Genomic DNA, 22,116 nt, shown 5'->3' with positions numbered 1-22,116 from the left:
TTCGCTGATTAACACCTGCACTCCTATGTCATGTGATGACCATAGATCTCCTACCATCAACGACTCCTCTGGATTCCTCTTCCGCTAAAGCTTAAACTCATCTCCACTGTTCATCTCTCAACTCAGTCCTATGCAACTTAATCTTAGCCGCTCAATTCCTTCGACCTCGTTCGTTGATCTCCAAGATCCAACGGTCACTGTGCATTGATCCGTCTATGCCTCTTGGACTTGACCTCGCTTGTATTTGGTGAATTTACACTTTAACACAGTTTCTCTGCCATTCTCTGTTTCACAACCACGACTCCATATATAAACTCTCTGTGATATTTTTGATCGATGACTGGGTTTTAAAGCGGTTCAAACATTACTATTAACACTAAGGACCCCAATTATGCTTTGAACGCTGTGATTTATAACTTAAGACATAAAAACAAAGAAGAATGCTCAAATTGTTCCTCAGGCAAATATACAGAGACAAGCGAAGGGTTTCAAGAGAATAACACATTTATGCACACATAATTATTTATTCAATACAATAAAGCTACAGGGTCTCGACCCTCTGGCTCGATTACAACAATAAAAAAAACCCCTTTGTCTATCTTGAAATCCTTGCTCTCTCTTACTCGACTCCAATCTAGCTAACCTCTTTCTCCTAACCTTTAGCTGATCTCTTCAGCTAACCTAGCTAACCTCTGAATTATACAAAGTGACTATATTTATACAAAAGTGGATTCATGAAGCAATTTTGGTTTAGATCCAGAAATCTCTCGCTTTCTCCTAAGGAATCTCTTCAACTCCACTCTTTTCTAAAACAAATGCTAAATTAAGCTTTCAAATCCCTCATATCCTATTCAAAACCAAATAAATCTTACTGCTTGGCCTGATCTCCACATAGGGAGGATCAATCAGCCACTATGCCCTTTTCTCATATTTGACAATAAATAAACACTCTCACACATTTAAATAAATAAAATTAACTAATCTCTTATCTTCCAACCCGTTGTTAGTCACAACATGTGATCATTCCATCACATTGTTGACTAGGTCTAAATGCTCCTACATCAAAAGCAATTAAGATTTTCAAAGTTGCTAAAATTAACCAAGTGGTTAGGTCATTCAACTATGTCTCCCGAACTTGTTGGTTGCCAACGAGTCTTTCATTTCCATCTTCCATAGGGACTACCCCCCATAGCCTACTATTGGGAGACAATTAGAATAGAGAGGTCGGGGATCAAGGTGACAACCCCCCGACCTAAGTCGTTGTCGTAGTGCCTGTACAATCTGAGCAACAATAGGGCAGAAACACATTTTATGATCCCCAAAGTGTCTTAGTAGAAAGTTGAGGTGTAGAGGTCTAATTTTGATTACTCATACCCCCCTACAACTTCTCTAGACAAAATTTATTACAATTTACATTAAAATTTAATTAAAGATCTCCTCCTGCGGGAAATTTTTAATAATTAAAAAAATGACTACTAGACCTAAACAAATTCCACGAAATTTTGCAAATGATCTAGCATGCTAATATGTATTGACTCTAGACACTAGGACTCACCCAAGACTCTACCATCAAGCCACACTCTAGCTTTGGGGTTATGTCTGGGAGGAAAAACTCAACTAGTTATTCAATGTTGAAAAACACAAATAATTAATGATATGAGAAAAACTCCATAGAGTGGACTCACTTGATAGTAAAGTCCCAAAATACCTAGCCTGTTATATGGCTTTATTCATCATGCTAGTATCGTGCTTACAATATCCTGCCATGGCTGGAGAATCTGAGTACAAAATGAAGAGAGACAAGAGAGAAGGGGCTAAAAGCCTTGCTGACTTCTGGACTTTTGGATGCACGAAAAGTTCTGAAATGTACTTTGTGCAGTGGAGTCTTCAATTTTTTTTAAGTGCAACTTTAGTGGTCAACAAGATTGACATTTCCTTGTGACAAGTAGGAAATGGTCTTGTGGAGGAGTTACTTTGGTGAACCTAGGTGGAGTATGTGCCTCAGAGAGGCAGTGTGGTGTCCTATTGAATGTCTCCCAACATTGTGCTCTGATCTAGTGGAGAGATAGAGCATACGTGTCAAAGCATTAGTAATTTGATAATGTTCGTTATGATGATGTTTATCAATTTGGATCCTTTCTTATAGAAGTCTTCAACTTGAGAATATCTCGATGATTCATTATGAATACCTCTGTAGTTAAGAGGGAGTGTTAAAATTGTAACTAGGTTCGGTTTTCATAATTATGATCTTGTAAAGAAAAAAAATTGTATTCAAGTCAAAAGAAAAATTAATTTTTATCATATCCCATTTGGACATTTAAAAGAAAAAAATATTGAATTTTTAAGTATGATTTTGTGTCTCCAAGTTGACCAAGTCGGCTCAGCCCCTTTTTGGCGCCCATTCGGCTTCATTGATGACTATATAAAGAAGACATTCATCCTCCCTCGTGAACACTTGCACACACAACATACAAGCCGTCCATCTCTACAGTCTGAAAAGTATACAAGGAGTGAAGAAGGCCGAAGTACAGGAGAAGAAGGGATTTGTATACCATCGTTCAAGCAAGAAGAGAAGGCCAAAGAACAGTCCACGTCTCTGCAATGCCTTCCTGTGGTATCCAAGTTTCCTGAGACACTTTTCTGTAGTCAACTGAGCTTTTTGTAGCATCATACTTCTGTGGCATCTGAGCTATCTGTTGCACCATACTTCTGTGGAATTTGAGCTACCAATAACACTACATCTCTGTGGAGTCCGAGTTACCTATGACACTACATCTTTGTGGCAAATTTATGGACAGACATATGGCATCTTGTGGACAAACTTCATGTGGATAGGTGTTGCTTGGTGGAGGGCTGACTTGGCACTTGGGTAATTGGTCTATGACTTGGATTTCTCTGTTTGAATACTTTACAAGGAAATGATTGCTGGTTTCCCCTTGTGGGTTTTGCCCTTGGGATTACTTGATGAATAACAAAGAAAAACTAAAAAGGAACAATAATTTCATCACGAGTAATTATCAAGATCAGAAATTCTACATTACAATCGAATTTCAACAAAAGGAGGTCATGTCATCTATTTATACATGTGCAAGGGGTGTGACAACCCAAGGGACACATCCCTTTACTAGCTGGCCGAGTTGACTTCTTTCTGGGGCAAGCTTTTCAATAAAATAAAAATTCATCTAGGGCCAACTTGGAGATCCTTTAGTCATGTTGGAATACCCCATATGCTACACAAAAAATTAACATGCTTGGTTTTAGTGGCTATGCATTGGCAGCGTTCTAAATTGCATATGGATTGATCCCAAAATAGCTGACTCACATATATAATATTATAGTTTGTACCTAATTATCTGCTTGCTAAAATTCAATTTTATTCAACCAATAAGCTTGCATGTATAGTGAGTGAAGAGTTAAGTTTTATATTTTCTACTATCATTCTTTACTTTTCCAGTATGTTCTGTGTTGTTTTGCTTATTCAAATCTATTGAGTTTTCTCTGCTTTATTATTTCACTATTTTTTAGTCTCTCTCTATGTGTAGCTTTGTATATACAAATTTATGTAAAATAATTCCAAATAATGCTAGTGGTGTTTGATTATACAGGTAAGAGATGAACTAGAGCACTTACTTGACGATGACGAAGATATGGCTGAGATGTATTTAACTGATAAGCTGAGGCAGCATTATCTGGATGGAAATGCCTCACCCTCTTCCTTTTATGGGGGAAGAGATGGAGTGGAGTATGAACCAACTCAGTCTGATGCAGAGGAGGAAAGGTGAGATACTGCTGTCTTGGTTCTTCTTGAAAGTAATAGGCTCCTGCAACAGAGGAGGGAAATGTCAACACTTTTTATTCTAGGGTTATGGTATTGATTTGGGTTATTGTTCTCATGCATTAGTTTAGCTTCTCTCATTTATGCTTTCCCTTCAGCTTATAGTAGATGTTTTGGCACTCCTTTTGCATATACTGGATCATACTTTTGAGTCTCATTGACCTACTTTTGGGTCATTTACAGACATTACTAAATTTATCCTACCTTACATTGTCTTACATATAAGCACTGATACAAATCATTTTTTTCTCAGATCACTGCTTGAGAGACATACTGATCCACAAAATCTACTAAGCTCTTCTGGTAACCCTGTTGAAGGTCCGTTAGCTGCAACTAAAGCATCAAGTAGAAATGAGTACAGCAGCGCTTGTAGCAGCAGCTACAGTGGTACTAAGTCTCTTGATGTGGAGGAACTGGAGATGCTTTTAGAGGCTTACTTTGTCCAGATTGATAGTACACTTAACAAGTTATCAGCTGTATGTTCTATTCAGCTATCCCTTTGCTTTCATACATTTCTTCAGCAGTTTTATTCCTTAACCATACTCTTGCAAGTGTTCTTGGTATTCTTTTCTCCCATATCTTAGGGTTTTCTTTTTACTATCTATTCGGGTTGAATATTAGTAAAACAGTCTTGGCTACAACTTTTGCTATAAACATGAAAGAAGGTTCTGAGTGGAAGTTGATTTCTAAATCATGATATGCCTTTCTACCAGCTACTGATGCATTTGAGATAACAAGAAGCGTAAAACTCAGTTGTGTCCTTCATGCTGTTCATTTTTCAGTTCTAAGTCAGATATTGAGAAGTGAAGTGAAAATTGGCGCCTGTCTTTTTGCTTTAATGAGGTGAAGCTTTGGACTGATTTGGTTTGTTTATTTACATATGGTTGGAAAACTGGCTCTTGATTAATTAGGATTTTTTTTGTGATTGGAGAAAAAAGGGGATTAAAAAAGTCTGCATCCTTGGGAGTTCATTGCAATATGGAAAAGATGGTTATATAATCTACAATATTTACACCACTCAACTACATGCTTACCTGGTTATTATTACTCAGTATTAGGGATTGTAAACTCTGCAAGGAGTGACCATACACTCTATCCTGATGATATAATGCTGTTGCAATATGAGTTTACTGTTATTACAAAATGTGAGTAATCCATAGGAGAAAATTTTTCTCCCCATTTTTCAGCCATACAGCCAGCAGTCCTCTGCTGGCTCACAGATAGCTTTATATTAGAGCTCTCTACCTATGCTCCAGTCAGTTCTCTCTCCCATTTGGCATGCTTCTTGAAGGAAGGTGGGACATCTATCAGAAGGTACATTAACCATTGCTGTAATTGTGTGCTTTCATTTAATGTTTTGGGCATACTAATGTGGATCATAAGCCAAGCTGGATGATTGACCCGTCTAGGTTGTACCCTTGATCCCATGCTTCACCTAGGAAGTTATCCTTTGACCCTGACCTCCCTTGTGGTCCTTCCTTCAGAAGAGGCACTAATAGGAAGCATTGATCGCAGTAGCGTGGGCAAGGTAGTCTGTTCTTGACACTTAACATATTTACCTTATTATCGACGTCCATTCTTTGGGGTTTTTGTCATTTGTCATTGGGATTGGGGCCCTTTATCCTCATCTCTAGGTTAGGGGTCAGGAAATTTGCCCTAAGTGGTTGATCCAGCTGAAGGAAACATAAAAGCATATGAAGCCACAAATAAAGAAAAGAAAAATGCAAAAGATGGTTGGGACATAGTAAGCAGTAAGCACGTGATAAAAGACTAGCATGAGTTCTAACCCCCTCATTAGCTATCACCCAGTTTCTCAACATTTCATACTCTTTTGAAATAAAAGAACTCTTGAATGTCCCAGCCCTGATAAGCGAGAAACTTGTTGATTTCTAGCATACACAAACTAGAAGCATTTTCTTAAACAGATATCTACTTTCTATGATTAATTAGCATTAATTACATACACACTATCCACTATCATTAAGAAGTTATACAGAAGAAAATTCAACCATTAACACATTAAAAAGAGCAGTAAAGATAACAATGCAACGATGAGACAAGGGACTCAGAAATTAGGCCCAAGGTTAGGGAAAAACCGCCCAAGGGGGGAAACTCAAAAAGCTTTCCTTATGTGAGAGAGAAAGTCCATAGTTCATCAATACATCAGAAGCAACATCAAGAGAATATCCAAACCAATACCCAAGAGAAAGAAGAAATCCCAAACCCTCCTGAAATTTCGACCCTCCTTTTTCCTTCAGAAATTTACTGGATCAGAGATAGACAAGACAAAAATTGATGTGTCAAATGAGGAGGAAACCTCTCCTTTTTATAGACTTCCAAGGTGGGGTTGAATGGGTGCTTTATTGGGGGCCCAATTGACTTGAAATATTATAAGTCCGACTTGTAGATTTTGGAGGCAAAAATAAAATTCAAATCTTCAATTACCTTTTTTTTCATTGATGGAAATACCAACTATGGCTAAAATTTTTGACACTCCCTCTTAGCCAGGGAGGTATTTTCATTCCCTCTCATATGTCTCATCATAAGGAAAGCATCACAATCCAATTTTAATACTCCCTCTCAGCTAGGGAGGCATACTTCCTACTGCACCATAGATCTCATCTTCGCTGAACAATGATGTCTCAATACACAACTGATGATAGGGGAGGTTGATTTACGACAACCAAGTCCATGTCAGTCACACTTGACCTTGGTAAAGATCACACACACCCTACTAGTCTCTAGGTCAAGCTCCATGACCTAAAGGAGTATATCATATGTCTCATCTCATCTCATCTCGGAAGAATGATCCACAACTAACGATAGGGGAGATGAATTTACCACAACCAAGTCCATGGCAGTCATATATGACCTTGGTAAAGATCACACACACCCTATGTCCATTGACTGATTCTCACCCAGCTTGATCCTCAATGATCAAGTTGTAGAACATTTGCATCCAACACTTAGGGGAGATCAATTTACCACAACCAATTCCATGGTATTCGTGTCTGACCTTAGTAAATATCACACACACCTAAGTCTCCTCACCCATTGGCTAGATGGGTGACAATCCTGGCAAGCTTAATCATCTCAACATGGCCCTTGGTCAATAATGACACAAAGGTGACTTGCGAGTAGGATGCATACTGGGGTATGTACTCAGCCAAGTCCATGGCTTCAAGGAGTACCCTCACACCTAAGAGCCTCACTACTCATCCCCCCCCCCCCTACCAAGTCCATGGTTAGTCTAGAGACAGGGGCAAGAGCATATGCTCAATGTTCTCAATCAACAGTGTTCCCTCTCAAGGAAGGATTCTCAGTCATTCATATAATCATCAACAACTAACTCAATAGCAGAAAAGTGGCCATGGCGGACTTCAACACTTTATCAAACATTCTAGCAGACAACAACATCCAGCTATTCATTCAACTTCAACTGGGGTTTCCGATACAAGTAAACAATCCAACATATAACAAGTTTGTTAGTTTTTGGTAGCATCAGAAGTGTTCTAGCCTTGAAAATTGGTGGAGAGGCTAAGGCACATGAGTTCTAAATAACCCAGAAAACATTTGGTAAAATTCCATCCGGATTGTATTTTATTAAAATAATTAATATTTTTTATGGGGTTCCTAAGTCTAAACTTAGGAAAATTAAAATATTAATGGGCATCAATCAAAATATGGGTGAGAATGATCTAGAAGGCAGATCAAGTCATGTTTTAATCTTAGCCGTTGATTAGAGACTTAATCTCGGTCGTTGAAGCCTCAACAAGAAAGGTATAAAATGGAGGCTTGGGGTTCATTTGGAAACACACAGAGAGAGAGAGAATTGATATAGAGTTCGATTTTTGGGGCTTAGAAGCTGAGAAATTCGAACCAAGTGATCATTCAACAACAAAGGGGCAGTGAGAATCTGGGAGAAGGACTTTTTGGAGAATACTGACAGAGAGGGGAAGAGAGCTTGCAGGGAAGCAACGTAGTAGTTGGGAGAGCAGATGCTGGGCCGGTTTGGGCCCACGCAGTCCTAATGCAGAGCCAGAAAGGCCAACACAAAGCAAAAAAGCTACCTGTCACACATAATCCAAAACTGCCAAAATAGCTGGAACTGTCGGGAACTGCCAAGAGAGCTAATGCAGAGGGCAGAGAAGACGACGTAGGGCTGACACAGAGCCAACATAGAAATAGTTGGGGTTAGCCAGTATGCTGGATTAGCCGGAATTCTGTTAGGTGAAGTGAGGTAAAACTCACTCAGATTTTCCACCAGTATTTTCTCCGTAAAGGATTGCTAGATGAGCATCCCTAGATTTGTATTCAGATATTTCTCCTGCATAATAATAAACCCTCGGAACTGTTGCACTGGTTTCCCTGCATTGAGTTTTTCCGAGGATTATTGTGTCCAAAAATAAGTGTCCTATGTATCTTGTTCTTTGCTCTATTTTTTGTTTCATGAGATCAAATATTTAATTAGTGTAGGCTGCAGAAGTAATTTGCTTCAGTATTCAGAAGAATAACTTGGTTAATGCACATTAAAAATCAAGTAGGTGAAGTAGATTCAGATTTGCTGCAGTAGGAGTCTCTTCGAGTCTAGGAATTTTCACATGGTATTAGAGCCAGGTTTTGAAACAGGAAGAGCATAACAAGTAGCTGAGCAGTGAGGCCGAAAGCTGCACTTGGTAGCAATTCAAATCCCCTTGAAGGGATTGCGCAGTCCTTGCCGGGAAGCAGATTCGAGGAAATCTCTCTCAAAGTGAGATGACAGAAAGGTATGGTTTCTAGTTCGTGAGTTTGCAGAGGTATAGGGAGTGACACATAGCCTCAACACATTGCTTGAAGGGCGCAGTTTCTGCTGGGGCAAAAATCTGCTGGAAAAGAACGAAGACACGTAGAAGGGGAAATTTCTCCTCATCGAACTTTCTGCCAGAAAGTTCGAATTTCTCACTCGCTGAGCAGTGCTAAGCAGTGACTAGAGGAGTTAGTTCGACAGTTGGGTGAGATGGCATCGCATGGGCTCAGAGATCAAGACAGGTTGGAAGGAGCTTCCAACTATGTCATATGGAAGACTAGAATCGTAGTTGTTCTGGAGGAACATGATCTCGAGACCTACGTCAATAGCATTGTAGCTGTTCCTGTTGACAATGATCAAAAGAAGAAGTACAAGGCCGAGTAGGGGAAGCAAAGAGGCTCATTCTCGATGGAGTTCGAGATCATGTGGTCTCACACATGCAGGGCAAGGATACAACCCAAGAGATGTGGGAAGCCTTGTCTTCTCTATATGAAGGCTCTTCCGAACAACAGAAGATGTATTTAGAGCAGAAGTTGTAGCGGAATTTGATGCAGAAAGGAGAAGGGGTGAACCTCTATCTTTAGTGTCTTTAGGACACTAGAGACCAACTTGCTGTAGTGGGGTCCACTCCTCAACCAACCGTGATGGTGAGGATAGCCCTAAATGGAGTCTTGGATCAATGGCAAGTTTTCATCCAAAGCATATTGGGTAGAGAAAAACTACCTTCATGGGAGGAGATGTGGGCGAATCTTCAACAGGAGGAGTTAAGGAGGGACCTATTTAAGGTCAACCTCAATGGCAGCAGTGGAAGTGGCTCAATGATGAAGGAGGAGGAAAACGAAACTCTAGCATCGAAGGGACAACAAAAGCCGAAACGAAAGGAGGACATTTCGAAGGTGAAATGTTTCAGTTGTGGCAAGATGGGCCACTATTCATCCCAGTATCCTTTGAAGAAAAAAGGATGAGAAACATGATCCTAATGATACTTTAGGAAAAACTGACGAGGATGAGTTTGCCATGAGTGCCCACACATCTCCAGGCGGGAGATGGGGCGTTATTGAGCTGTAGTCAAGAGGACTACATTTGGGTAGGATCCTTGAGGAGTCCACCTCTTGGATCAATGCCTTGCTATGGGAGCCCAAGATTTAGCAGTAGCGAGATGGACTTAGTGTCAGATGATGTAGTGGAGTGTTTGGAGGAAGAATGCACTAGCTGAGGACCAAAGACTAATCAACGCAATGCAAGGTTGGTAGCAGTGCAGTTGGCATAGTGCAGGAGTCAGCAACAGCACAAAAGATTCATAGGGTCAGAATCAACGGCAATCAAATTCCAACATTCATTATATCATTCATTAATTTTGGATGTTTTTCGGCTGCTTCTCTCAGCAACTGAGTTGCAGTACGGATGCAATGTTCACAGTGGCAGTGCTAGCAGCATAGTAGATGCAATGTTTGAGAGGGCGTTGTTGTATAGATGCAACAGTGGTAGTGTTATGGGCAACAGTACAGTAGCAGCAACAACATAATGTTGGTGGTAGCAGTAGTGCAGAAAGGTGCTTCAGAAACAGAGCAGCGTGCAGGTGGACATTGTTGCTAGAGCACTTTCCTCGCTAAGAGCAAGTGTTAGTTTTTGGTAGCATCAGAAATGCTCTAGCCTTGAAAATTGGTGGAGAGGCTAAGGCACATGAGTTCCAAAGGACCCAGAAACCGTTTGGTGAAATTCCACCTGGATTGTATTTTATTAAAATAATTAATATTTTTAATGGGGTTCCTAAGTCTAAACTTAGGAAAATTAAAATATTAATGGGTATTAATCAAAATATGTTTGAGAATGATCTAGGTGGTGGATCAAGTCATGTTTTAATCTTAGCCGTTGATTAGAGACTTAATCTCAATTGTTGAAGACTCAACAGGAAAAGCATAAAATGGAGGCTTGGGGTTCATTGGAAACACAAAGAGAGAGAGAGAGAGAATTGATGTAGAGTTTGATTTCTGGGGCTAGGAAGCTGAGAAATTTGAACTAAGTGATCATGCAGTAGCGAGGGGTAGTGAGAATCTGGGAAAAGGACTTTCCGGAGAATACTAATAGAGAGGTAGAGAGTGCTTGCAGAGAGGCAGCGCAGTAGCCGGGAGAGCGAATGCTGGGCCAGTCTGGGTTGATGCAGTCCTGACGTAGAGCCAAAAGTGTTAGTGTAGAGCATAAAAGTTGTCTGTCACATAGAATCCAGAACTGCTAGGAACTGTCGTGAACTGTCGGGAGAGCTGACGCGGAGGGCAGAGAAGGTGACGTAGGGCTGACGCAGAGCCAACGTAGAAATAGACACAGAGCCAACACATAAATAGCCGGGGTTAGCTAGTCTTGTGCCAGATCAGCCAGAATTCTGCCGGGTGAAGTGAGGTAAAACTCACTCGGATTCCCCCCCAGTATTTTCTTTGTAAGAGATTGCTAGATGAGCATCCTAGATTTGTATTCAGAGATTTCTCCTGCATAATAATAAACCCTTAGTACTGCTACACTGGTTTTCCCACATTGGGTTTTTTCGGGGACTATTATGTCCAAAATAAGTGTGTCCTATGTATCTTGTTCTTTGCTCTGTTTTCTGTTTCATGAGATCAAATATTTAATTAGTGTAGGCTACAGAAGTAATTTGCTTCAGTATTCAAAAGAATAACTTGGTTAATGCATGTTAAAAATCAGGTAGGTGAAGTAGATTCAGATTTGCTGCAGTAGGGGTTCCTTCGAGTCTAGGTATTTTCACAAAGTGGCTTCTAATAGAAGCAAATATCAACAACCATGGTCGAATGCAACATATAATAAGTGGCTTCTTATAAAAGCAAACATCATCATCCAACTTCACAAGTCAACTACATTTCTAGCTTTGATTGTCACAATATATTACAGTGTTATCTGGGACATGATCAAACAGCTTTACAAGGAGCTTTTGTCTCCACACAACCTCAGGGCTAGCCATACTAGCTGTAATATACTTTGCCTCGACTATACTGAGAGTGACATATCTCTGGTTCCTACTCATCCAAGAAATCATGGCAGATTGCAAGCTAAAGGACCTTGATGTGCTCTTTCTATCTGTAACACTCAATCTGCATTTTTATACCCATGTAGTTCCATATCATTACCAGAGACATAGCTTAGTCCATGATTGATTCTAGTCCCAAATTACACACGCCAACAAATAGCTTCAACTGCTTCACAAATCAACTATGCAATAGAAACATCCATGTCATCTTGGCTATCACAACACTCAGAAGTGTTCTTCCATCTTTAGAGTCAACAAATTCATGCATCAAATAATTTTGACTAAAAGGATTCATCAGGTCAACAGAGTCTTCCAGCTTCTTTAAATCATATCAAATCTTCAACAAGGATGTCACACTTTCATGATTCAACTCCCTCTTACACTGCGCATAAAGGTCCTCGGCGTTTGTTAGAAACATATTAACAACACATCGCAGGTTCGTCTTCAACAAATTCAGATCAACATTGTTCTTCAAAACTTCTAGCAATTTTCATCTTGGAAGTGATAACTGACTTCTCTTCGTCATACATTAGGACATGCTTTAATCAAGATGATCTTGTTTGCTCCCTCTGAGTCCAAAAGCTCATCTAATCACAAGTCTTCTTGTTTTTGTTCTTCCATCCTTTTTCATCTGCCGTCACAACCTTGGCAGTTTTCATTATGCACCTACAATCCTCACTAGGAGGCCATGGAAGAACAAATACAATCAAGCAAGATATATAGAGACTAGAGACTCATAATGAAACAATAATAGAAACAATCAAGAAAGTACTTATATCTTGAGAGTGTGTTGACTTCCTCTTGACCTTAGTCTTTTTGGGTCCAATCAATCTCTAGGGAGGTTTTTTGGGGTAGTTGCGAACCGTGGTTCCCACAGTCTCCTTGAGCTAATTTAGGATTGTTTCTAACAGGCGGTATGGGGGTTTCTTTTCATCCTTAAATATTCTTTTATTCCTCTCCTTCCAAACGTTCCATATAATGAAGCTTGGAGTAAGAGCCCATGCTGTGCTGAGAATTTCATAATCCGAAAAATTTCTTCTCCAATTGGTGAGGGTATTAATAATGCTCCCCCTGTCTCTATCGGATTGCTAAAAGATTGTAGCAAAAATTTCCCATAACCAGGAAGTGAAAGTACAACTGTTGAGTAAATGTTCCATGGTTTCTTCTTGAGCCTCACAAAGCTGGCATCTTGAAGGCCCCTGAACACCTCTTTTCCTGATGTTGTCCCAAGTTAGTATCTTCTTGTGATATACCAACCACATGAAGAGTTTGATTTTCATCCACCCTTGCTGCCTCCAAAGGCTTTGCCAGCTTTTGTTCGGAACTTGGGGATCTAGCTCGAGGAGAATGCCTTTTGCTTCCTTAAGATTGAAGGTGCCTTCTTTGTTGTTGCCCCATCTTAGTTGATCTTGTCCCTCTGCTACTAAGATCTTCCTTTGTTCCACTATTTTCCTGAGCTCCTCTGCTTTTGTTTTCAGGAGATCGTTATCTCTGCAATCAATGTTTCTCTAGATTCTCCACTTCTCCATTTGGTGAGAGTGATTCCAAAAATCCTTTACCTTAATTAATCCTTGAGAATCTGATTCCTGCTTAAGATCTATGAAGCCTTCTTTTAACAGAATTGATTCTTGTTGCCACTTGTCTTCCCAAAAAAGAGCAAGATTTCCTTCCCTGATTTCCCAGAAGCTGTTTTCTTGTACAAGTCTTCTATTCTCCCAGGCTTTGTTCTAGATATATGAGCCCTTTATATCTCCTGACATTCTTATGAGATCACTGTTTTGCCAGGAGCTAGCATATTTTTCCTTCCAGATATTTGCCCATTGAGTCTCTGGATGCTGAACCCAACGCCACCAAAGTTTGGCCCCTAGAGCTTTACTGAGTATCTCCTGATCATCCAAACCTAGCCCTCCATGGTTCTTGGGCTTACAAATTTTATCCCAAGACACTAAGGCCCATTTCTTTCTAGTCTCCTCCTTACCCCAGAGGAAGTTTCTTTGAATATTTCTGAATTGCTGAAGGACTCCTTTTGGAGCTGGGAGGGCAGATAACATGAAAATAGGGATTGCTTGCAGAACAACTTTAGTGAGAACTAACCTGCTCGCAAGATTTAAAGATCTGATGGTCCATTTACTGACTTTGTCCTGCAACTTATTGATCAAAGGTTCCCAAATGCTTTTAAGCATTGGTTTAGCAGTGAGAGGAACTCCCAAATATTTTGAAGGAAGGGAATCCCTTTGAAAGCCGAGAATTTTGGAGATATTTTTCTGAATAGCAATATTAGTATTGAAGAAAAAGATTTTTGATTTAGAGAGATTTACTTCCATACCTGAAGCCAAGGCAAAGAGATTCATAATTTTTTTGTAGGTTGTAGCTTCTTTTACTGTGGGGATTCCCTGTAACATGGTGTCATCTACAAATTGTTGGTGAGTCAGGGCCTGACCATTTTCTGTTAGCTGCAGACCTTTAATCTTTCCTGTTGCTTTCGCCTGCTTTATAGCCCTACCCAGTCCTTCCATCATGATTATAAAAAGAAAAGGAGAGAGCAGATCTCCCTGTCTGAGGCCTCTTGAAGGACTGAAAATCTCTAAGGGAGAGCCATTAACTAATATAGAAAAACTGGAGGAGGTCACCAGTGCCATAACCCATCTGACCCAATTATGGTCAAATCCAAAAGCAATCAGCATTTTCTTTATGTAGGTCCAGTTTACCTTGTCATAAGCTTTGGCAATATCCAATTGCATGATCATGCCCGCCTGTTTCTTGCTTGTTAATGAGTGCACCACCTCTTGGGCTTGGATGATGTTATCAAGAATTTGTCTGCCTTCCACATAACCTGATTGTTCCCCTGAAACAAGAATCGGAAGTAGAGGTTTGAGTCTGTTAGCCACAACCTTGGATATAATCTTATAGATTACATTGCATAGGGCTATGGGTCTGTATTTATCTGGTGTTTGAGCAATGTCCTGTTTGGGGATCAGGGCTATAAAGGAAGTATTGAGCGCTTTCAGAATGGTTTTGTTTGACCTGGAGTCCTCCACCACATTCAAAATGTCCTGCTTAACAATATTCCAGCACGCTTTGAAGAAGTCCACATTAAAACCATCCGGGCCTGGTGCTTTACCATTCTGCATTTCTTTGAGGACTTCCCTGAGCTCCAGCTCCGTAACTGGTCTATTAAGGTTGAAATTGTCCTCTCTGGTCACCAGTTTTGGTATGTTGCTGGTTACCTCCCTGATGAATTGCTCTCTATCTGAATTGTTCTCTTGGGTTATACCTTGGAAGTGGTGGACTAACACATTTTCTATGGCTTCATGGGAGATCTGAAGCTCCCCCTCCTCATTCTTGATCGAAGAGATTCTGTTGTGAGTTCTATTGGCCATGGTGGTTCTATGAAAAAACTTAGTGTTACGCTCTCCTTCTTTGAGCCATTGAACTCTGGACTTTTGTCTCCAGAATATTTCCTCTTGTTTACATAGATTCTCCCATTCTTGAAAATGTTTGTCCGCTTGATCACTAATGCCTTTATCAAAGCCTTCCTTGATCAGAGCTTGGTTGAGAACCTGCATTTTTCTCTCAACCACTTTTTTCTCCTCAAAAATATTGCCAAAGTCCTTCTTGTTCCATTCTTTAAGCCGGAGCTTGATGTGCTTTAGTTTTTTGTGAAGAAGGAACATTTTAGTCCCCTGAAGTCTGGATGTGACAGCTAGATGTTTTCAAATCTGAAGGGTTTGTTCCTGGGAGTGCCTATACCCTTAATCTCCAACTGAATAGGCCAGTGGTCTGAGCCTCCAAAGGGAAGAACTTGCGCTGTTACCTCTTTGTCTGTCAACATAAGATTCTTAGAGATGAGGAATCTGTCTAACATAGAGGCAACAAGGGCACCTCCTCCTCTTTTATTATTCCAAGTAAAGAGGCCAGTATTCCAATTAGTGTCAACAAGATTCATATTATCTGAAAAGGATTGGAAAGCTAAGGAGTCTTTACTTAGAGCTCTTGTTCCTCCTTTCTTCTCTGAAAGAGATTTGATCATGTTGAAATCTCCTCCCATGATCCAGGGTATATCTGCATGTCTGTCCCTAAGATCCACCAGGGAATCTAGAAACTTGAGTTTGTCTTCTATTCTCTGAGGACCATACACATTTGTGATCAGAAAGGTGTCCCTTTCTCCTACCGGTTGAATAACAACTGATAAATAATTTCTGGAAGCCTCAGCATCCAGAATTTCTAACTTGTGGGGGTTCCATAGGGTGAGTATTCCCCCTGTTGTATTCTCTGCTTTGACTTCGAGAAACTCGAATCTGCTGAGCCATTTGCTATGAATTTGTCTTAATTTTTTAATGGAACATTTCATCTCTTGGATGAAAATTATATCCGGCATTTCTTGTTTCATTCTGTTACTAAGCATTCTTTGCTTTCTCCTACTCCCTAGACCTCTTATATTCCAAGATGTAAACTTCATTATTAAAGATTTGTAAAGGAGTAGTTGGCTAGATCTTTCATCTTACCTGAGTCAATCATTAGCTTTCCACACTCCATCAAGAGTTCATTCTACTTTTTCCTCCCTCTTTTCTTGCCTGGGTTTCTAGTGGCCAGTCCCAGAGTAGTTTTCATCGTTTTCACACCTCTGTTGTCCTGCATATCGCTGGTTTTTCCTCTTTCCAGCGCTTTAGCCTGCGTTTTCCATAGAAACAACTGTTGTATTCTGTTGAGCTTTTCTTGAGGTAACGAATCCACTCCTCCCGTGGTTCCCTGCATCAAGAACCCTTCTAGATCTAGGTTTTCTTTATCAAGAATTTCCTATAGTTCATGGTCCTCCAGGTCCGTTTCATTTTGGGTCATTTCCTGATCCATTTCTTGTTCAGCATCACTCATTGCAGCTTCTTTCTGGTACTCAAAATTTTGTGGTTGTTCTCGGTCTTCTCCCTTCTCCTTTTCTACAGTACTTCCTTCCCTTGCTTGATCTTCTTTTGTGATATCTTCCTCTTCCTGAAGCACTTGAAAACTATTCTGCCTGAACTGTTTTCCTTCGTCTTGAGGTTGTTTCGATCCTCTTTTACCTCCTTTGCCTCGATTAACCACTTTCTGGAAGTTGTCTGTTTCTTTCATTGTGTTAGTTTTGCTCTTGTTTACTTCTTTGCTGAGCGGACAGTCTCGGAAAAGGTGTCCATGTTCGTGACATTTGCGACATCTGAACGGAATGTGTTCATAGTCTACTGTTTGCACCCATTCTTCATCATAAACTTCCAAGATCACTTCATCCAGTAAAGCTCCTGATAGATCCATTTCCACACATATTCTGGCAAAGGAAGTATATTTTCCCTTTCTAGTGGCTTCAGAGGCTTTAACATATCGACCTAATTTATTGCCTATGGCAGCTAACAATTCATCTTGCCAGTAATCAAGAGGTAGAGAATAGAGTCTTACCCAAACCGGAACTGAAGTAAAGGTTTCCCTTTCTGGAACAAAATTCATCCTCCATGGTCTCATGTAGAGTCCCGCTGCAGCATAGAAGTAAGGCCCTCCTTCGAATATTCTGTCCTTGTCTTCAATATTCGTGAACACCACTGTAAAGAATCCCTTAGACCCAAGATGTAAATCTATGCTCCCTTTAGGTTTCCAGTGGTATTTAATCCATGATAGTAAAGCTTTTTCAGTGGGCCATAGACCCATGAACTTACAGATGATGGCATATGTCCGCATGTGTTCTCTGTGCGCCTGCAGAGCTGGATCATTTAAAATGACCCTGGGTGTTATCTCTGCTTTGGGTTTGCAGGGTTCCTTTTGTTTTTTGTCTTTAGTACCTTGTTTTTTGTCTTCTGTCTCTTTGTCTTTTGTGCCATTCTTTTCCTTATTTATGTCTTCCTCTGTTTCTTCTTCCATATTTCTTTTCCTTTCCTCCCCAGATCCTTTAGCATTTTCAAGAGGTTTCTTACCTCTGCTGGCCACGACCTCCTTGTAGGAGGGAGTGGAGCTCCCTCCTCTACAGCCCTCCATAGGGTTCCCCGACTGTTACTACCTGCAAGCTTCGCTGTTCGCCCCAATCCTTAGGTTTAATATCAATCTTATTCAGGTTTTATTGTTCACTTTCAGTTCTCGATTTTAATATATTCATATATTCATATTTTCACTTTTATTTATTCCAATTTCGACGTCATGTCATAATTGACTGATGCTGACAGCAACAATGTAAAGCAGCAATAAATTGCCAGAGAAGATTTTCTGGGGTGTAGGTGTTGTATTTGTTTTCTCTTTTGTTAATTAGAATTTAATTCAATAGCTAGAGGATAATTATAAATCGTTGTACTATGATATATCTTTATGTATTTTTCTGATATTCTTATGTGCTAGTTATGCTATTGTGTCTAATAGTAATAATGCACTATCGATTGTTAAGGTCTGTGACAACTGCTTTTGTTTGTATAATTTCCAGCTACTGTTCAATAATATTTGCATCTTAGAGATGCTTACTGTTATTTTCTTCTTAATCTCTAGTATCACCACCCATGTCTTCCTGGTGGTTGCTGTCTTTGCTAAGATGAAGTGATGATACTTTCCTTTGGTCACTGTGTTGATTCCATTTTCTTCATTTTACAAACCTGTTGTAATTCTTGATTGCATGTGTTCAATTACTATGGTTGAATTCCCAGTCCCTTAATTTTTTGATCATACATAATTATATTGGTTTTAGTGCAAGCTTTGAATTCATATAGTGTCTGACTGAGATATTTCAAGTATGAGCAAAGCTGCCCTTGTTTCATTTCTTTGTGCAATGGTTCACACTCTCATCTCTGCAATATTCTTTTGACTTGATTGCATACTTTCATTTTGAGATTGAGGTAAAGTTTTATGCTTATTACATGCCTAGGAAAGGATATTCCATGACTTCTATCTGTTTCTTGGAATAAAAGTCCTGCAAGTATTACAAAGTGACTAGGAAATTACTAAGAATCGTTCATAATTATATGTAGGAATTTACAGGGTAAGTTCCTTAGACAGAACACCAAAGGACACCGCTCACAACCAGATCGCAGATCAATACACCAGTATTTTTGACGTGGTTAAAACCCTCAAAGAGGGAAACAGTCCACGGCCTGAGCCAACGCGGCCACTTCAGACAATTTATTAATAAAAGAATGAAAATTTACATAAGCTTCTCTCATAGACGGATTACCCTACAAATGACCCTCCATGCGCTTTAAATAGAAATCATGGACCAATCGGGTGTCAAGTCACGGATCAAGTGTCGGTAATACCGAGGAGAGAATGAACCGTCGGATCACTATATATCGTGACCGTCGGATTCTAAGTTACAAAATGTACATAGTAAAGAAACACACTTTACCTAATTCTATACTAGACCAAGTTGTACTTAACTATTTCCTATGTGTCGGAATATCCTAACATCCCCCCTTAAAAATATGACACAATAGGAGAATGAAGGAGGCACTAGAGCCTATCCCCCCTTAGTGACAACTTCCTGAACTCCAACCATAAATCAAAGTTTAGTGAACTTCGCCTCTGTGAGAGCCTTTGTGAAGATGTCTGCAACTTGATCATCTATTGAACAATATTGCACTTCAAGAACATGGTCGTGAATGAGCTTTCTGATGAAGTGCATGTGCAGTTCAATGTGTGTGCTGCGCTGATGTTCGACTGGATCTTTGCATAGTTGAATGGCACTTTGATTATCACACCAAAGTGTAGTCGGATGCTGCTACTGAAAGCCAAACTTTGACAGGATCTGACGAAGCCACAAGGCTTCCTTATTAGCTTCTACGGCACCACGATACTCTGCTTCTGCTGATGAAAGAGAAATGGCACCTTGTTTCTTGCAAGCCCATGTAATAGGTCCTGAACCAAGAGTGAAGACATAACCGGCAGTAGACTTCCGATCATCAGGGTCACTAGCCCAATCAGAATCAGTGAAACCAACCAATAGAGGAGCTGCTTCGGCACTGTAATGAATCCCAAACTGAATGAACTGTACCTCGAACATAACGAAGTATTCTTTTAGCTGCTTTCCAATGAATTTCACGTGGTTTTTGCATAAACCGAGCAACAAGGCCAACAACAAAGGAAAGGTCAGGACGAGTATGGGTTAGATACAAAACTTTTCCTACAAGTTGACGGTATAAGGTAGCATCAACTTCAGGAGAAGTACAAGTGACTGAAAGTTTGAATTTACAGGGTAAGTTCCTCAGACAGAACACCAAAGGACACCGCTCACAACCAGATCGCAGATCAATACACCAGTATTTTTGACGTGGTTAAAACCCTCAAAGAGGGAAACAGTCCACGACCTGAGCCAACGCGGCCACTTCAGGCAATTTATTAATAAAAGAATGAAAATTTACATAAGCTTCTCTCATAGACGGATTACCCTACAAATGACCCTCCATGCGCTTTAAATAGAAATCATGGACCAATCGGGTGTCAAGCCATGGATCAAGTGTCGGTAATACCGAGGAGAGAATAAACCGTCGGATCACTACATATCGTGACCGTCGGATTGTAAGTTACAAAATGTACATAGTAAAGAAACACACTTTACCTAACTCTATACCTAATTCTATACTAGACCAAGTTGTACTTAACTATTTCCTATGTGTCGGAATATCCTAACATTATATTGGTTTTAGTGCAAGCTTTGGATTCATATATTGCCTTACTGAGATTTTTCAAATAAGAGGAAAGCCTCCCTTGCTTTATCTAGTGAAATGGTTCCACTTTTATCTCTGCAAGTTTGATTTGACTACTCGCTTTCCTCTTGAAATTTTGCATGGGTAAGTTTTGTGCTTTCTACATGCCCACAGAATGCAAGGATATCCTTTGACTTCCGAATATCTATTTCTTGGAATAAAAATTCTTTTGCAAGTATTGCAGAGTGATTAGGAAATGCCATGAGTCATGCATAATTATATTGGTTTTAGTTCAACCTTTGGATTCGTATAGTGCCTTACTGAGATATTTCAAATATGACTAAATCCCTCCCTGCTTTGTCTATTTCTGTAATTGGCCACACTTTTTTCTCTGCAATACTCTCTTGATTTGATTACTCGCTTTCCTCCTGAAGTTTTTCATGGGCAGTTTTGTTCTTACTACATGCCCATTCAATACTAGGGTATCTTTTGGCTTTTAAATCTCTGTTTCTTGGAGTGAAGTCCTTTGGCAAGTAGTGCTAACTGATTTGGAAATGCTATGAATTATCAAAGTAACTTTTACAGAGCTAGATTTATCTGGATTGCATATAGAGAATACATCATAGCATTAGTAGTATCAAGGAATGAAGATTTTGGTTTGGTGTGAATTGTTTCCATTGTGAGATCATGATTTATTTATCCGTTTTCTTTTTCCTCTTTTTGACATAAATAAATATTCAGTATAATTCTGGTTTGTTGATACTGTGCAACCTTTTTTTGCTTTGATGTGAGCAGCTGAGAGAGTATGTTGACGATACAGAGGATTACATCAATATCATGCTTGATGACAAACAAAATCATCTTCTCCAGATGGGTGTCATGTTAACCACTGCGACTCTTGTCATCAGTGCATTTGTTGTCGTAGCAGGGGTATTTGGCATGAACATCACTATTGATTTATTTGATAAAGAGCGTGCTGGCCTTCCTGAATTTTTGTGGACTGTTGGTGGGTGTGCGACAGGTAGTATATTTCTTTACATTGTAGCAATTGCATGGTGTAAACATAGGCGATTACTTGAGTGAGCCAGTGCTTATTTTGCAATAGGCTGTTCTTCCAAGACAATCTAATTACTTTTTCTGAATGCTAAGTTCATTTTTCAGATTTTCTTTTTTCTGGTATTAATATGTAGTAATTGTTCATTAAACATTATCCAACTAATAGTTGAATTTCATTTGAGAGATCAACAATTAAAGTCCTTGAATTATTGCTCCATGCTGGGAGTTACGTTTGAAGACATGACTAGCAAATATTGATGTTATTTTGAATTGTTTTGAGAGTGAATTCTTTCTTATTACAATCATAAATCTATTATTGAAAAGAACAGTCAAAAAGTTGAAGGATGTAGTGCTATTGTTGCTTACACAGAATTCCTGTGTCAGCTTTTTGAACTGAATTTACTCCTGTACCGAATTGCCCAATAGTTCATGGCTGGTATTCTGATACGATGAATAAAAAATGTTTATATCTAGATTTTGGGTTTTGATCCATGGATGTTTTCAACCTTTAAGATTATGATTCGCTATTAGAATTCTTTCTAATGCAAATTATTACAACTATTGTTCTACCCTAGTTTATACAACTATCTCTGTTGCCGATTTTGAATAAAATTTACTTCTTTACTTCACTGAGTTTCTAAATATTTTACAGTCGGTAATGTTTGTAGTATGAAGCTAAAAACATCTTTATCCTTGAGTTCTGATCTGTGGATATTCTCAAATCTGAAGTTTATATTTATGCATTGAATTTTCAATGACTTGT

At 39.5% G+C, this 22,116-nt stretch overlaps 1 protein-coding gene across 2 annotated transcripts in view; it reads left to right on the top strand.

Annotated features, from left to right (window-relative positions):
• The window catches only part of LOC149166593 (magnesium transporter MRS2-3-like), a 245,658-nt gene extending 223,832 nt beyond the window's left edge, over positions 1-21,826 (top strand). For both annotated transcript variants that reach the window (XM_089432701.1, XM_089432700.1), the window contains exons 4-6: positions 3,606-3,778; positions 4,089-4,311; positions 21,093-21,826. In XM_089432701.1, coding sequence (XP_089288827.1) covers positions 3,606-3,778; positions 4,089-4,311; positions 21,093-21,380 — 684 coding nt within the window. In that variant the 3' untranslated portion in view covers positions 21,381-21,826. The remainder of the gene's footprint in view (positions 1-3,605; positions 3,779-4,088; positions 4,312-21,092) is intronic.
• The last annotated feature ends 290 nt before the right edge of the window (positions 21,827-22,116 follow it).

Source organism: Pinus tabuliformis, chromosome 5_1 (genome assembly GCF_031772625.1).
Source record: "Pinus tabuliformis cultivar Carrire ecotype Pingquan chromosome 5_1, CPIR1, whole genome shotgun sequence".
Taxonomy (NCBI): Eukaryota; Viridiplantae; Streptophyta; class Pinopsida; order Pinales; family Pinaceae; genus Pinus; species Pinus tabuliformis.
Note: the sequence above shows the minus strand (reverse complement) of the source record. Positions and strands in the feature narration are given on the sequence as shown.